Source organism: Schistocerca nitens, chromosome 3, assembly GCF_023898315.1.
Source record: "Schistocerca nitens isolate TAMUIC-IGC-003100 chromosome 3, iqSchNite1.1, whole genome shotgun sequence".
Taxonomy (NCBI): domain Eukaryota; kingdom Metazoa; phylum Arthropoda; class Insecta; order Orthoptera; family Acrididae; genus Schistocerca; species Schistocerca nitens.
In genome coordinates, this window is record NC_064616.1 from 691,711,680 (window position 1) to 691,730,329 (window position 18,650).

Below are 18,650 nucleotides of genomic sequence, written 5' to 3' on the forward strand. Positions count from 1 at the left end.
TTAGATCGTAGCACAAATTTTTTATTTTCATTTTCAACGGTTTCGTGAAAAGAACGTATTAAAAGTGAATGTATAAAAAAAACCGTTGTCTCCTACACGCTCTGCTGAATTTTTAGGCCATAAAAGAAAGGTGATTTTCCTTGTGTTCGTTTCTGTTGTCTTTCGACAGAAGAATATGTTAACACAATGCAGTTTTAAGTTTGTTTTATCCGCTGCTGTACAGCAAGTACGGTTCAGGAACGATATTACACTTTGACTGAGCGCGTCTACACCGCTGACGCGTCGTTCACAATCAGAACAACGAATAGCAGAGTACGGAAACAGCCCACAGCCCTCCCACTCCCACTCAACAAGGTAATTGTGAAGTGATCGGATGACAGTTATTACTTAAAACAAGTTTTTTTTTTGGCGGGGGGGGGGGGGGGGGGGAGCGCATATAATATGGTGTGCTGAATGGAATGAACAACCTAACGAGTACTGAATATGGATTGAGAATAAATCAAGGAAAGACGAAAATAATGAGAAGCAGCAGAAATGAGAACAGCGAGAGACATAACATCAGGATGATGGTCACGAAGTAGACGAAGTCAAGGAATTGTACTACCTAGGCAGAAAAATAACCAATGATGGATGGAGCAAGGAAGACATCAAAAGCAGACTAGGACCGACAAAAAGGTCATTCCCGGCCAAGAGTAGAATCAAACATAGACCATAATTTGAGGGAGAAATTTCTGAGAATGCACATTTGGAGTACAGCATTGTATGGTAGTGAAACATGGACTGTGGGAAAACTGGAACAGAAGAGAATCGAGGCATTTGAGATGTGGTACTACAGACGAATGTGGACAACTTGGTGGACTGAAAAGGTAAGGAATGAGAAAGTTCTGCACAGAATCAGAGAGGAAAGGAATATGTGGTACACATTGACAAGGAGAAAGGAGAGTATGATAAGACATCTGTTAAGACATCAGGGAATGACTTCCATGGTATTAGAGGGAGCTGTAGAGGGCAAAAACCGTAGAGGAAGACAGTGAGTGGAATACTTACAGAAAATAATTAAGGGCGTCGGTTGCAAACGCTACTCTGAGATGAAGAGGTTGGCAGAGGAGAGGAATTTGTGGTGGGCCACATCAAGCCAGTCAGAAGACTGATGACAAAAAAAAACGAAGGAAACAATGTTTTCAGTGATATATAATTAGGTATCAGATCAGTTTGGGGCACACTTAAAGTCAATTTTTTATTTCTGTTATAGTTCATCAACCAACTGAAAAATATACCATTGGTTCCAAGCAAACTTCTGTATTAGCAAAAGCTTTTGACCCAGTGATCCACAAAAATATTATGAAACAAACTGAAATTCTATGGCTTTATGAAAATTCCTGTAGACTTTAAGCAATAGAATGCAGAATGTTGATTTAGTATAGAGTCCGTGCATATATTACTGACTTGCCGTGAAACATATTGAAATCAGCTACTTTCAAATAACATCAGAAACAGTAGATATCTTAAAATATGAAGTAGGTCAAACCACTGATAAAGCTGAAGTTTGTTGTAATGAAAACTCACTCCGTGTCAACAAGACAAACAAACAAAAGATTGATAATGGGTTACAAAACCTAAAAATTAACTGGGGGCTTCAATGGAAGAAGCTTTTGACAACTTCCACAATGAAACTGTGTCTTGAAAAATGGCAAAAAATCCAAAGGCTTTCTGGTTTCATGTAAAGAATGAGTGGCAAGATAAAGTCTGTATCTTCACTGTATGATACCAAACGTAGTGTAACAGACAAAATTACCACTAAATCAGAGTTACTGAGCATGGTTTTCTGAAACACATTTACCAAAGAAGATGAAGTAAAAAATTACAGAATTTGAGTTAAGGAAACATTCAAATTTCAGTAATTCAAAAACAGGTCCCATTGGTACAACCTTGCAACTTAGATAGGAAAGTCATTTTGCACACATTGGATTCTAATGAAGTTCCTTTCAGAAAATGCAGCTGAAATAACTCAATTTTTAGTTATCCTATACAGCTACTTGCTTGATGAAATATCTGTATCTGGAGACTAGAAAGTTGCACAGATCACATCAATACACCCAACAATAGAATCAATTCACAAGCATATAGCCCCATCTCATTAACACAGATTCATAGGCACACTTCATAACTTATATTGAGTTCAAATATTGTGAAATATCTCAAATAAAATGATATATTGTCACCCAACAAGCACAAATTTATAAAATATTATTAATTTGATACACCAGCTGGCTCTATCTGTGTAAGTAGGAATGAAATGTAATGGTGGGCTTCTGAAACTGATATCATATTCTTAGTTTTTCAGATAGCTTTTGACACTGTTCCTAGTTATTTGACTGGATTCATACTTCCAGTGAGAAAGATAACAATATGCCCTATATATTAATTAATGGAAATTCAGTTAATGATTTGAAAGTTATATCTGGCAGTCCAGTAGAAATTGTGACAGATTCTGTTGCTGTTCTTGGTCAATGTAAATGATTTAGGGGACAGTTTGAACAGTTCTTGGTGTACCTTCACTCATGATGTGTGCAATTTCAGAGATCGCACGTCCACATAGTTCACAGGCCCACTTATAGACACCACCTGTGTCAGCCCCCAGGAACACTCTTGTGAGCCACCAAAGAAATATTATTTAAGCAATTGCAAACACGTGCTCAGTCTATTCTACACCCTGTATTACTGTTGTCTAGTCAATGTGTTCAATGCTATGCACAACCTGTACTACATTGCATCTTAGGTGCTGCACACTGTGTTCCATAAATCATGTTTGTTCTTGCTATAGCAGTCCTCTTAGATAGTTTGCAGATGTTGGTATCATTTACCATCTATTTAAGTCAACAAAAGATCAAAATCCATCCTAAAATCATTTCTTCTGCATAGTTTTAAAAGTGCCAATTATCCTTGAAAAATAATAAGTACGAGGTCCACCACGTGGCTAAGAGAAGCCTCTTGAATTTGTTACACAATAAATTACGCAGATTTAAAGGTTGCTGATTCAACTACACTTAGGAACAAAATAAACTGGAATGATTTTATGAACAGTGTTGCAAAAAGGTGAAACAAAGACTGCATTTTATTGGCAGAATGCATAAAAGCTGGAACAAATCCACAAAAGAAAGAGCTTTTATTATTCTTGTTCATCCTCTTCAGCATAGTACAGGATCTTTATCGAGTATGTTCAGCAAAAGACGCATGAGAAATTTAAAGCCAACTGGCTCAACTGTATCATCACTGAATAGGGGAAAGTGTGTCACACATGTGATGAATGAGTTAGCAGGCCAATGATTAAAGAAAGGTTGTTTTCATTGTACCAAATTCTTGTCAATGGATAACTCACTTCTCAGGCTTTTAAAATATTCTGTGACCTCTCACTGTCATTGGGGAAACAATAATTGCAACACTATCACTGAAATGAGAGCTTGCATCAAAATACTTAGGTGTTCATTTTCCCATGTGCTATTACAGAGTGGAATGGTAGATGTATTTGAAAATGATGTCTTGCACCCTCCACTAAACACACAAGACTGATTTGACAAGTAATCATGTAAATATAGATACCGATGGGCTTATATGTTATATTGAATGATAACATAATGACTGAACATAACTTATTGGGATAACAATTGATTTCATAATCACATAGAGATAACTGCATGTAAAATTAACAACAGTGTACTTTTTCTGGCAAAAATATACCACTTTGCCAACATTTCGTTATCAGTCATTAACTAATCCTTGATACACAGTCTTATACCATATATTACGGTACTTTTGGGCTACTAGAAGAATAACATCAATGTTTTTAAACTACAACACAAAGCAGTGAAAATGATATGCACCATGGCACCCATCTCCATAAAACTCTGAATTAGCTCTCTACCATCATTACCAGTATTTATTTTGCATTGTGTGATGCTTATTAAGGGAACTAACATAGCTACTAATAGTGGGGCATGTGCTGAATGTGTGGTATCAGCAGTAGGTATAACCTAATACCATTCCATTGTAGCTATACAATAATGTAAAAGTGTTTTCTATAGTGACCTCTTTGGTGTCCAACTCAACTTGGTGTCAAACTCAACCCTGAAAGCTCTCCTTCATTATGAGAGTTAGGAAAGAGGACAAGAAGTTCTAATTTTATTTCACCAAGTGCAGATCAAAATTAAGGTTTCTTGTACATTTCAAGTAAACTTTCATGTGAATCATATTTATATGCTCTAGAATGTTACTTTAAAATATTACAAATGAGCACCATAATTTTATTTCAGAACAAATCACTGCAAACGTGTTGTACTACTCAGTTTCATTTACGCAGTCTTAAAGTTAAATAACACATTTTCAGCATTTGCTACGGAGCTCCAAAGTAATGGGATACAAGTGACAGGATTAATAACGACATACAAAGCAAATCTGAGGCAGCATCAAGTTCACATTATTTAAAAAACAATTATGATGAAGCAATTATACATGCATGAAAGCATTTGATTACTACAATAAATATTTTGTGTAATACTTTATTTACAAATTTCATTTTTCAGGTGGATATGTTTATTTTGATTTATTCAACCAAAATGCTGCTGCAAGTACAGTACGTCTAATATCTCCAGTGATAGAGGCAACTGACGATCGGCAGCTGTGTTTCAGCTTTTGGTTTGCTGCATTTGGTCAGGGTGATATGGCAGAACTAAGAGTGGTCAGACAGGATAACAATACTTCTGGAGATTATCCTCCTGAGAAGGTAATGAAAACCCATTCTGTTGCGTGCATAGTAATAATTTCTGTGGTCTCAAAGAAATTTAAACTTCCCATTAGTAAGTGATAAATACAAATACAGCAACAATTAATGTTCCATTCCTACTGTCTATCTTGTCATGTGTATGAATTATTGTACAAATGAGGTGAAAGTTTTCATCTTATATTTCAAATAATATTTGTTTTTGTCACAGTTGTGGACACTATCAGCAGGAGCATTGGACACTACTAGAGCTGTATGGACCCCAGCACAGGTCACTGTGGAGGCTGCATCAGATTTTCGAATTGTGCTGGAAGGGCAAGCAACAAATGGCGGCTTTGCTGTAGATGAGCTTACATTTTCAGATGGCTCATGCAGCAGTAAGTTATGCAGAAAATACCTGCTTGTATAATAAGCAATCTAGTGAATTCTGAAGAATCCTTCCTTTGTAATGGTATCATCAAATGCCTTGACACAGCCTTCTCATTGACATTTAATACTCATTGCAGTTATATTCCCTATCCTCAGTTCAGAAAAATGTAGTCTAAAAAGTATTTTAATTGATTCATTTTAATATTTTCATCAACTCCAAAAAGATCATTTTTGAAGGCTTTATATGCCTTCCTGGCTCCAGAGTACATTGTAAGTTTTTCCACCATAAGCTGCTACATTTGTTCTCCTCTGTGAACAGTGGATAACTCTGCTCCCAAAATTAATTATGTTCTTCACAGACTTTAGGAAGAAGCTGGTGATTTCTGGCTCATGAATAGGCTGCCCATATTTCCCATATTTTGCCAGGTCTTTACTAACTGCTGTGCTGTGAACAACTATGGAATTTAAAATAATTCACCTAATTAATTTTGAAGAGAATATAGGCAACCACTAGTGTAGAGGACATCAAAATTAAGGGAACACTTTCTTCAAGTTTGTGCTTAATATTTGCACTTCCTAATTTTGTTCATTTATGTAACTTCTGTTTCCACATCTTTTCAATGTTTACTTTCTATAAATGCAACAAAACTGTAACTCATTATATATATTTATTTACTACCCTTTTACTTGCAGCTTTATCAGTAGATGCAAACAGTACATACATTACACATCTCCTCCTGCCTGGCCTCTCTCTGACCATGTCCTCCACTCCTTCCTATGACCACCTCGTCTCTCTGACCATTGCCTCCTCCCTCCTCTCTCTGTCCATCTCCTCCTCCCTCCTCTCTGTCTGCCACATAATCCCTGGTAGTAATGCAATCTTGCAGAGTAGATGTAGCTGTGGGGCTCATGGGATACCAGGATATGGTTGCCTAAATCATTACCAAATCCCCACCTTTTTTTCACTCTTGGGACATAAACTCAGCCAGAAGTTGGAAACGGTGTGAAACAAGACTCATCTTACTAAATGACTTTTTTCCATTGCTCAATAGTCCAGCTTTTATGCCTCTGGCACCATGTTTTATTGTTAAGGGCATTCACATCACTGATGAGTCGGTTGAAATTCCAGCTGATCCTACAATTCATTACTTCTGGAGGTCCTTTCATGTTATTAGGTGTTGACATGGTTCATGACTGTGGCATTCAGTTCTGCAGTGACTTTTGCAGCTGTCGCCCACTTAGCTTTTGTCACTGCCTTCTTCAATGACCGTCTGTCATAATCATACATCACACACTTTCATCCACATTGTGACTTACCAGATGATCATTTTCCCTGTATCCTATATCTTCAGTATAGGCATTGAAACGCCAAACATCTTAGCCATCTTGGTTACAGGAGCACCAACAATTTGTCCGCATTCAAATTGACTTATCTCTGACATAATACACTCAAAACTACACAGAACACTGTTCTGACCATGACTGACACTTGCAAATACTGGTGACATTGCACAGATGCCATTTATGGTCAAATACAACAGTGTAAGTTGCAGACTTGACTAGCATCTTCATTTATGTTCAAACACATTTCTCATAGTGTTTCCATACTTTTGTGCAACTCTTGTATATAAGGATTTACTTATTTATTCTTTGATCATGGACTCTAGCTGATCATTTTCAGCTGGGAGTATTGTACAATTTTATAGGCAGACAGCTAAGACAGATGTAACATCTGTGTTCAAATTGCATTTAGCATGTTATATTAAATCAAGGCTTAGGTCTAATACACATTGAGATGACAAAAGTCATAGTATAGCGATATGCACACATACAGATGGCGGTAGTATCACCTACACAAGGTATAATGGGGCAGTGCATTGATGGAACTGTCATTTGTACTCAGGTGATTCATGTGAAAAGGTTTCTGACTTTATTATGGCTGCACAATGGGAATTAACAGTCTGAACATGGAACAGTAGTTGGAGTAAGACACATGGGACATTCCATTTCAGAAATTGTTTGGGAATTCAGTATTCTGAGATCCACAGTGTCAGGAGTGTGTTGAGAATACCCAATTTCAGAAATTACCTCTCACTATGAACAACGCAGTTGCTGACACTGTTCACTTCATGACTGAGAGCAGTTGTCAGTGCTAACAGACAAGCAACACTGTTTGAAATAATCACAGAAATCAATGTTGGGCATACATTGAATGTATCCACTAGGACAGTGTGCCAAAATTTGGCATTAATGGGCTATGGCAGCAGACTACCAACGGAAGTACCTTTGCTAACAGCACATCATCACCTGCAGCACCTCCCCTTGTCTTGTGACCATATCACTTGGACCACAGATGACTGGAAAACCATGACATGGTCAAATGATTCCTGATTTCAGTTGGCAATAGTTGATGGTAAGACTCTAGTGTGGTGCAGACCCTATGAAGCCATGGACCCAGGTTGTCAACAAGGCACTGTGCAAGCTGGTGGTGGCTCCATAATGGTGTGGGCTGTGTTTACATCGAATGGAGCTGGATCCTCGGTCCAACTGAACTGATCATTGAGTGAAAATGGTTATGTTCGTCTACTTGGAGTGTATCTGCAGCCATTCGTGGATTTCATGTTAACAACTTTTATGTATGATAATGCGCCATGTCACCAGCTCACAATTGTTCGCGATTGATTTGAAGAAAATTCTGGACAATTTGAGTGAATGATTTGGCCATTCAGATCACCTGACATGAATTTCATTGAACATTTATAGAGCATAATTGAGTGGTCAGTACATGCACAAAATCCTGCACCGCTATGGAGGCAGCACGGCTCAGTATTTCTGCTGGGAATTTCCAACGACTTGTTGAGTCCACGCCATGTCGAGCTGCTGTACTACACAGGGCAAAAGGAGGTCCGACATGATATTGGAAGATATTTCATAACTTTCGTCACCTCAGTATATATTCAATAAATGTACAGTAAAGAAAATAAGATTAAACCTTACAGGAAATTTCAATTTACCAGATATAGACTGGGACACTCAGATGTTTAGGACGGGTGGTAGGGACAGAGCATCGAGTGACATTATACTGAGTGCACTATCCAAAAATTACCTCGAGCAATTAAACAGAGAACCGACTCATGGAGATAACATCTTGGACCTACTGATAACAAACAGACCCGAACTTTTCGACTCTGTAAGTGCAGAACAGGGAACCAGTGATCATGTTGCAGCATCCCTGAATATGGAAGTTAATAGGAATGTAAAAAAAGGGAAGAAGGTTTATCTGTTTAGCAAGAGTAATAGAAGGCAGATTTCAGACTACCTAACAGATCAAAATGAAAATTTCTTTTCCGACACTGACAATGTTGAGTGTTTATGGAAAAAGATCAAGGCAATTGTAAAATACGTTTTAGACAGGTACGTGCCAAATAAAACTGTGAGGGACGGGAAAAACCCTCCGGGGTTCAACAACAAAGTTAGGAAACTACTGCGAAAGCAAAGAGAGCTTCACTCCAAGTCTTAAACGCAGCCAAAACCTCTCAGACAAACAGAAGCTAAACGATGTCAAAGTTAGCATAAGGAGGGCTATGCGTGAAGCGTTCAGTGAATTCAAAAGTAAAATTCAATGTACCGACTTGACATAAAATCCTAGGAAGTTCTGGTCTTACGTTAAATCAGTAAGTGGCTCGAAACAGCATATCCAGACACTCCGGGATGATGATGGCATTGAAACAGAGGATGACACGCATAAAGCTGAAATACTAAACACCTTTTTCCAAAGCTATTTCACAGAGGAAGACCGCACTGCAGTTCCTTCTCTAAATCCTCGCACAAACGAAAAAATGGCTGACATCGAAATAAGTGTCCAAGGAATAGAAAAGCAACTGGAATCACTCAACAGAGGAAAGTCCACTTGACCTGACGGGATACCAATTCGACTCTACACAGAGTATGTGAAAGAACTTGCCCCCCTTCTAACAGCCGTGTACCGCAAGTCTCTAGAGGAACGGAAGGTTCCAAATGATTGGAAAAGAGCACAGGTGGTCCCAGTCTTCGAGAAGGGTCGTCGAGCAGATGCGCAAAACTATAGACCTATTTCTCTGTCGTCGATCTGTTGTAGAATTTTAGAACATGTTTTTTGCTCGCGTATCATGTCGTATTTGGAAACCCAGAATCTACTCTGTAGGAATCAACATGGATTCCGGAAACAGCGATCATGTGAGACCCAACTCGCTTTATTTGTTCATGAGACCCAGAAAATATTAGATACAGGCTCCAGGTAGATGCTATTTTCCTTGACTTCCGGAAGGCGTTTGATACAGTTCCGCACTCTCGCCTGATAAACAAAGAAAGATCCTACGGAATATCAGACCAGCTGTGTGGCTGGATTGAAGAGTTTTTAGCAAACAGAACACATCATGTTGTTCTCAATGGAGAGACGTCTACAGACATTAAAGTAACCTCTGGCATGCCACAGGGGAGTGTTATGGGACCACTGCTTTTCACAATATATATAAATGACCTAGTAGATAGTGTCGGAAGTGCCATGCGGCTTTTCACGTATGATGCTGTAGTATACAGAGAAGTTGCAGCATTAGAAAATTGTAGCGAAATGCCGGAAGATCTGCAGCGGATAGGCACTTGATGCAGGGAGTGGCAACTGACCCTTAACATAGACAAATGTAATGTATTGCAAGTACATAGAAAGAAGGATCCTTTATTGTATGATTATATGATAGAGGAACAAACACTGGTAGCAGTTACTTCTGTAAAATATCTGGGAGTATGCGTATGGAATGATTTGAAGTGGAATGATCATATAAAATTAATTGTTGGTAAGGCGGGTACCTGGTTGAGATTCATTGGGAGAGTCCTTAGAAAATGTAGTCCATCAACAAAGGAGGTGGCTTACAAAACACTCGTTCGACCTATACTTGAGTATTGCTCTTCAGTGTGGGATCCGTACCAGATCGGGTTGACGGAGGAGATAGAGAAGATCCAAAGAAGAGCGGCGCGTTTCGTCACAGGGTTATTTGGTAACCATGATAGCGTTACGGAGATGTTTAGCAAACTCAAGTGGCAGACTCTGCAAGAGAGGCACTCTGCATCGCGGTGTAGCTTGCTCACCAGGTTTTGAGAGGGTGCGTTTCTGACTGAGGTATCGAATATATTGCTTCCCCCTACTTATACCTCCCGAGGAGATCACGAATGTAAAATTAGAGAGATTCGAGTGCGCACGGAGGCTTTCAGACAGTCGTTCTTCCCGCGAACCATATGCGACTGGAACAGAAAAGGGAGGTAATGACAGTGGCACGTAAAGTGCCCTCTGCCACACACCATTGGGTGGCTTGCGGAGTATAAATGTAAATGTACATGTAGATAAAGAATTATTACATATATTCTGTTACAATACAACATCAATACTTAGTTTCATTTTTAATACTCGCTCATTCTGCAGTTGAATTTCTGTATTTGATACAGTTTTAAACAATTTTCAAAAGTTTTTAATTCGTCTCCTTCCTTAACTGGGTATGGTAGCTTCTTAACCCGGCGGTGCACTCACCTGGAAACAGGATGGCAGTACACGCAGCTGGTCTCACAGACCCTTACAGTGTCTATCTTTCTGAATTTGCATTTAGATGTATATTATGGAGGGAAGCATTATTAAATGAAGTAATATCATTAAAAATCAGTTTAGTAAATATATTTAAGGGATAAATTTAATATTTTGGTCAAAAATATTTACACAAATAGAGATACATAAAATTCAGCTGTTATCAAAATAATGTATGTATTCAATCAGATATTTTGTCGATACAGTCTTGGCACACAGTAACAGAATGTTCAAGGCAAATGTATTTCTTGCAGTTCTTACAAATGTATCTTGTTTTTCTGTTTTTGATTCTGCAGTCCACACACCTTCCTCATGAAGTTGCAGTTGATTCCACTTCAGAAATTTTCTCACAGCAAAGCTCTCCAATTCTCTCAGTTATCTTCCTTGGCAATATTTTTGACATTACTCTTTGCGGAAGATGATCATGCAGAAGTGCAAAAGAAAGCTGCCTCAAAAACTCTCTTCTTCTCAGTTGTTCTTTCTGATTTGAGCTGAAAATAATAACAGCATTTATCACAGCTGTGTTCATGATGCTATAAAAAACAACCATTGGCCATCTTCTTGTGTTTCTAGCTACATTAGATGTTGCACTCATTCCATCTACAACGTCAACTCCACCCTTAGTAAGGTTATAGAAAGTGATAATTTCTGGTTTTTTATCATTCCCTGTATTTTCGTCAATATTTCCATTGTGGTGCATTGTTGACAGTAGTAATACCACTCTATTTCGTTTCGGCACATAAGAGACTAAAGTGCAATTTTTCTGAAACCCAAACATAGATGACTTTCCTTGTCGGTTTTTAGTGTTAATAAATCCCCTTGAGACTTGTCTCCTGTTCTTCCTCAGGGTACCAACGATGGTCGTCTTCTTCGTAATCAATGTGTTTGCAAGCTCGTAACTTGTAAAATAATTGTCGCAAGTTATGTTGTGGCCTGTATTCAGGATAGGTTGGCAAAGTCTCTGAACAAGTTCAACTGGTCTGTTGTCCTGTCTGTAAGGGCCTTCAGGCTGTTGCCCAACATAGATCTCCATGTTGAATGTGTAAAACATACTGGCATCCACTGCTGCAAAAATCTTTACTCCATACTTGTTTGGCTTATTTGGCATGTACTGTCTGAATCTGTATCTTCCATAGAATGCTTCTAGTTTTTCATCAACTGTCACGTATTCAGAAACTGTATAAGCCTTCTGAAAATTTTCAGCAATTAGACTGAACACCTGTCTTCTCACCGGCATGTGATCTGTTTTCTCCCTTTCCATTCTTGTTTGTTTATCGTCAAATCTGAGGCATCGAAGAAGAAAACAAAATCTGTTAATGCCCATTGTGAGATGAAATATTTCAACTCCTGTGCCATCTGTTCGCCACAAATCTTGTAGACTTAGTCGATGGACACGCATTACACCAGCGTAGTACAATAATCCCAATAAGGCCTTTATTTCAGCTTTATTATTTTGTTGTGCATCTCTTTCCCTTGAAAAGTTTCCCTGGATACTTTGAATGTACCTATTAGTGCAGTCAACAAGTATGTGTATAATGTTTTCATCAAAAAACAGTTTCCAGCACTGTAGAGGATTTGTAGCACTTTTCGCTGTACCTTTCACATCTGGTAAATGAGTTATGATGTTATGACAACGTGTGCGGGAGTTCTTTGGCAGAGCATGTGAGTTCTATGCTGTTGTGTCTTTACCAAGAAACACATCACTGTCGGCACCACAATCACTGTCTTCTGATTCATCACTCGACGTTTTTTGTTTGGTGCCAGAATCACTTTTCCACTCTGGGTCCTGGATTTCTTCAAAGTCGATTTCTCCATCTTCAGAATCACCAGCATCACTTTCAGCAATTACTTCTTCAATCAAGTTCCTAATTCTCTCCTCCTGTGCCTTGTAAGAATAAGCCATGATGCAGTTACAACACTTACAACACACTAAAATAAGGCACAAAGCACGAAAAAATCTGTTCTACCACTAAACTAAGTAGATACCGCAAATATGCACGCACGTGAATAACCTTGGCGGAGCTAACAATAAACTGACACCAATGCACGCGGCTGGCCTGTGAGACCCTAGAACTCTTTGTTGTGAGCTAACCAGAAGTGCTATTGTTGAAATAGCAGATACACCATACCAAACGACTCCTATTACACTCACTTAAAGGTGCTGAGAAGATAGCTTCTTGGAAACAACTTTCAGACATTGCATTAACGTGAAAATATTCTCTTTGGTCTGAAAGACCAGCTGTGTGTACTGACGGGTTAAGAACCCTTTTGCCTGCTCCATCTGGAGCACATACTGTCAGTTTGATATTTTGCTGTGTTCTGTAATAATTTTCCTTTCCTCATGTTGCATGTTAATCTATGTCTTTATTTATAAGGTGTTTATCACTGGCTGTCACTGCCATAATATTCTTTATATATGAGCTCTTGTGCACCATAATGTTATGAGAAAGTACTCACTGTATATACAGAATGTTCATTTTAACTGAAGACGTTGAAATATCTCTAAAAGTATACATTGGATTGAAAAAAGTTATAACTCCAATTTGTTTGTCTTGGAGGGCACTTTCCAACGATACTACACTCTACCTGCCACCCCACCCCATGCATGGGGGCCGGGGTACAACTTTGAAATCTTTAGTGGGAATCTCCTTTTTCTAGTGGAGATTGATTCCACAGCAAAATCTACCTACGTTTTTTCAGAAACATTCTCTTCATTTGGCCACAGATTGTGCTGTAATCGGGGGAATAGAAACAGGTGCACAATCGTAATTTACAACACGATACTCAATGGCTCTTGAATATCCAATGGCACATAGGACCCCCACCTCCGTGCTGTGAGTGTAGACAGGCCAGTATTTCGTAACTTCTGACTGGAAGCCCCATTTACAGCATTGTATTCCTCTGATATATCAAACAGGGGACTACTTGATGTGCCACTACACTCATGTAGTGAACTATGAAGTATCATAACAGGCAGTAGACTGCAATCAGAGGTCAAGTATAATGTAGACAACAGCTATAAACATTATACTTGGACTGTGTTTATTGCCTGCACACCTACCTATCATTTAGAGAACAGACGTGTAAGTGGATGATGAATTTTGCAACTACAGAAGAAAAAATTGGAAATGATCCTGATTGACAGAGAATTGTAGGGGAAATGTTGAGGCTGCTGTTGCCTTGTGTGCCAAGAGTTTTCCAGAGAAAGCTCGCTCTCATTTGTTCTTTTACAAGGTTTAGGATGCCTTTATGTCTGATGGCAGCATGCAGACCGACAAAAGGAAATGAAGCAAATGTGTTACAGAAGAAGCTAATGAAACAGCTGTAGTAGTGGCAGTGCACAACAGTTCACAGATAAGCACCCAGCAATTACACCATGATCCCTGTATATTGGTAGGTAATATTGTTACAGTACTGCATTGTCACTTTTATTGATGGCACATTGAATGGACACAGATATCAAACATTTTTGGAACAGGAACTGCCAGTACTACTGCAGAACATTGCCCTGGACATTGGATAATGTATTTGGTTTCAGCATGATGATTGTCCAGCGTATTACGCAATTGAAGCACAGGAAGTATTAGATCATGTTTACATTTGTCAGTAGGTCGGCAAAAGTGTCCCTATTAATTGGCCTGCTAGGTTGCCGTATTTCTTTCTGTGGGGATATTTAAAAGATAAGTTGTACCAGCAAGTGCCAACAGGCCATGAGGACATGGTGGACCGCATCAGAAATGCCTGTGCTGACATTCCCACAGATATACTTCTGTCCTGTGCATGGTCATTTGAAAAGTGAATCACTAAGTGTATTGAAGTTTGCGGTTGTACTACATTTTAACAAAGGGAAATGTAGAGCAATGTTCATCTCGAGCCATGGCTGCAGTGACACGTCAAGTAGTCCCCTGTTCAATACATCAGAGGAATACAATGTTGTGAGTGGGGTTTCCAATTAGAAATTGTGAAATGCTGGCCTATCCTACACTCGCAGCAGAGAGGTGGGATCCCTTGTGCCATTGGATACTCAAGGAGCACGTCATTGATTATGGTTGTGTACCCATTTCTATTCCTCTGATTATAGTGCCATCTGTTATGAAATGAAGAAAAAGCTTTAGACAAAACATATGTAGGTTCTGTCATAGATTCGTAATGTGCAATAAAAATGTGGGTTCCCACTGAAGATTTCAAAGTTGCCCTCTACCACCCACACATGGAGTGGGGTGAGAGTGAGTGTGGTATCATTGGATGTCCCCATCCTAGACAAACATATTTAAATTCTATCTTTTGTTGATCCAATGTGTAGTTTTTGAGATATTTCAATTTTTCAGTTAAAATGAAATAGTAAGTGCACTTTCATAATATTATGGCGTATAAGAGCTTGTATACAGGACTTTCTGGGTCATATATTTGTTATACAGCTCATTGTTCTTTTTCCAAATTTTCTCTTTAAGTGGCCAGCTTGTGCACTTCTCCATATATGAACTGAGGGTCAAATATTGAAACTTGAGTCCATTGTACCAGGTGATCAAAAAGTCAGTATAAATTTGAAAACTTAATAAACCATGGAATAATGTAGATAGAGAGGTAAAAATTGACACACATGCTTGGAATGACATGGGGTTTTATTAGAACCAAAAAAAAAAAGTATTGCTAGATGAGTGAAAGATCTCTTGCGCGCGTCGTTTGGTGATGATCGTGTGCTTAGCTGCCAATTTTGTCATGCTTGGCCTCCCAGGTCCCCAGACCTCAGTCTGTGCGATTATTGGCTTTGGGGTTATCTGAAGTCGCAAGTGTATTGTGATCGACCGACATCTCTAGGGATGCTGAAAGGCAACATTCGACGCCAATGCCTCACCATAACTTTGGACTTGCTTTACAGTGCTGTTCACAACATTATTCCTCAACTACAGCTATTGTTGAGGAATGTTGGTGGACATATTGAGCATTTCCTGTAAAGAACATCATCTTTGCTTTGTCTTACTTTGTTATGCTAATTATTGCTATTCTGATCAGATGAAGCGCCATCTGTCGGACATTTTTTGAACGTTTGTATTTTTTGGCATCTAATAAAACCCCATGTCATTCCAGGCATGTGTGTCAATTTGTACCTCTCTATCTACATTATTCCGTGATTTATTCAATTTTCAAATTTATACTGACTTTTTGATCACCCAGTACATCCTTCTGAGAATTTTATCATCTAGTGCTGGACACAATAAAAATCAAAATGTGCCAAACAGTAATTGTAACATAAATCATCATTTTCTGTGGATTTCAGAACCAATAAACCACAAAAATGACATGCCAAAGACAGTTTTGCCCATGAATCATGCTTCATATTTCTAAACAACAAAAAAGCAGAATTTAATATGTTATATTAGTGTTATATTATATTCAATTTTCCTGTATTTACCTCTTTCAGCACGACCCGACATTGCAGATACAAAGCTCCAAGAGAATGAAAATCTGTAATCTGCTTTAGCCGGTCCAATTTTATGCACCCGCATAAAATGTTAACTATAACATAACAACAGATGGTTCTTTGAGAAGAATATAAGACATGTTCCAGAAAACACATTGACAGTACTTCATGGAGGATCCAGGAATTAAAACCAAGACTCTGCAAATCAAAGCAGATGCCATCTCTAAAGAAGATTGCTGTGAAAGCTGGTGAATAATAATAGTGTGCAGACAATGTCATATTTATAACTCACTGATTGTCTATTAAACTAATTTTAATTGCAGAATGTGGTGATACCAATACAGGAAGATCCATTCTTTGTGGGATCTTCAAAATAAAGAGAAATCAGTTGAGTTTGTCTATATTAGAGCAATACTCTTCATATTCAGATATTTACAGCTATAAGACATATTCAAAATTTACTTCCCAAAACTTGTTTGCACAAGATCATTTTCCATGATCCTTCATTCTAATTGTGGTGTATTTATTATATTTCTCTACTTCATTTCCTCAAACATATTCCCAAAAGACTATGAATGTAAAGATGAACACTAATTTACCTCTGAAATTCATACACTTATTTTAAATTTCATAACTTGGAACACGTTTCATTTACTCATATCATTCTCATATAAACTTTGAACTATGAGACTGACTTCCATGACAAGAAGTACCTATAAAAGTTATGTAAAAAAGTGTTTACAGGTTCTAACTGAATATGTATGATAATAAACAATCACAAAGAAGTACAGTACCCCACATAATACTATGGTGCATAGTACCTTACACAATATCACATTCAGAATTGCACATACAACTTTGATTAATTACATAAAGAAATGAAAAATATTTTTACCTGGAATACTTAGTTGATATTCACATACAAACACATAGTAGTTGTAACATTTCGGTTCAAAATTTTCATTCAGATTATAGCAAACACTTGGTTGAAAATACAACTCATTTTGACTATGACATATAGTACATGAATCTAATTATTTGCTAATAGGTTTTTGTAAGTACTTGTTTGCATTATAATAGCACTTGCTCATTAAAAATTTTAACACTGCTACCTTAAATGAAGACTTTTTTTATTTATTTCATCTGTGCCAGAAGTTTGTTATACCATGTAGTACCTTGAGTGTTTGTTTGTTTTTGTGCTAATGCTTGTTTACTCTTTTTATATGGATGTCATTGCACATTCTTGTATAATACAAATGCAGATCTGAGTTTGTTTTGAAATTGTCTATGTACTTTTTTTGTATCAGTTACACTTTTTATATTTAGAGGCATGATAAGACTAGAATATATAGCTGTTGAAATAAGTACTTGAAGGTGTTAGCCTTGAACTGTTGGTAATTATTCTAACAGCTTGTTTTTGTGGTGTGAAAGTGGTGATTAGGTTTGTCGTATCATGGCCCCAGAAAGTGAGGCCATACGTAATAGCAGAATGGATGTAAGCATAATAGACGATTCTGCTACACTGTCTGCTACACACAATATTTGTTACACATTGTGTGAAGCAAGCAGAAATTAACTTGTTAGTGAGACAGAGGATGTGGGCTTTCCAGTCTAAATTTTCATCTGTATGGACACCTCAAATTTTGTAACAACTACCCTTACAACTTCTTTATTTTGTATTCTGAAGTCTAGGTCATTATGTGATGATGTTTTCCTGGAATGGATATAATTAATTTTTGAAATACATTAAGTTAACTTGTTCATTTCAAACAAGTTTTGTAATACTCCAAAACTCTGGTTGCAGATGTTGGTAATACCTGGTTTATATCAGTTACAACAAGAAACATGAAAACACAAATTGTTGTCTTTATTTACTGCATGTTTTTTTGTGTGATCATCATTATCACTTTACTCATGATCATGTCTGTATGTCTTTGTGTATAAAAGTGATACTAACCCATTTATAAATGTCTGTCATTAAAAAAATATTTTCATACATCAATAAAACTGTTACCTTAACTATAGTTTCATTAAAAGAGGACCTGCATTATAAAAAAAAATTAATACTAAAATGAACCAAACAGGGGCAGTACTGAATATACACAGCTTTTCAAGCATAGACTAGGAACTGTTACAAATTGAGAATGAAACTACACTGACCGGAAAATAATTGAAAAACCAAAAAGGAGTTGGGCATCATAAACAAAAGTTGGTAGGCATTTTTCTACATCTAAAAGATTATGTTTACTCAGATTTTGTGCCAGTCTCATAAAAGTGGTTCTAGCAGTGCCACTATGAGGATGCAAATCAGATTTGCTTTAAATACATGTTGTAATAGTTGTGAGTGTAAGTTACCTTTGAGATTGGACATGGTGAGTTGATGTTAGTTAGGGATGCCTTTAAGGTGACAAGATCCCATTTTCAACACCCCACTGAGTTTGAACAATATCATGTGATAAGGCTACAAGAAG

At 37.7% G+C, this 18,650-nt stretch overlaps 1 protein-coding gene across 1 annotated transcript in view; it reads left to right on the forward strand.

The window, feature by feature from the left end:
• LOC126249722 (MAM and LDL-receptor class A domain-containing protein 1-like) overlaps positions 1-18,027 on the forward strand; it is a 426,827-nt gene extending 408,800 nt beyond the window's left edge. The window contains exons 16-18 of the mRNA XM_049951403.1: positions 4,581-4,780; positions 4,989-5,154; positions 16,180-18,027. Of these exons, the coding sequence (XP_049807360.1) occupies positions 4,581-4,780; positions 4,989-5,154; positions 16,180-16,229 (416 nt within the window). The 3' untranslated portion in view covers positions 16,230-18,027. The remainder of the gene's footprint in view (positions 1-4,580; positions 4,781-4,988; positions 5,155-16,179) is intronic.
• The last annotated feature ends 623 nt before the right edge of the window (positions 18,028-18,650 follow it).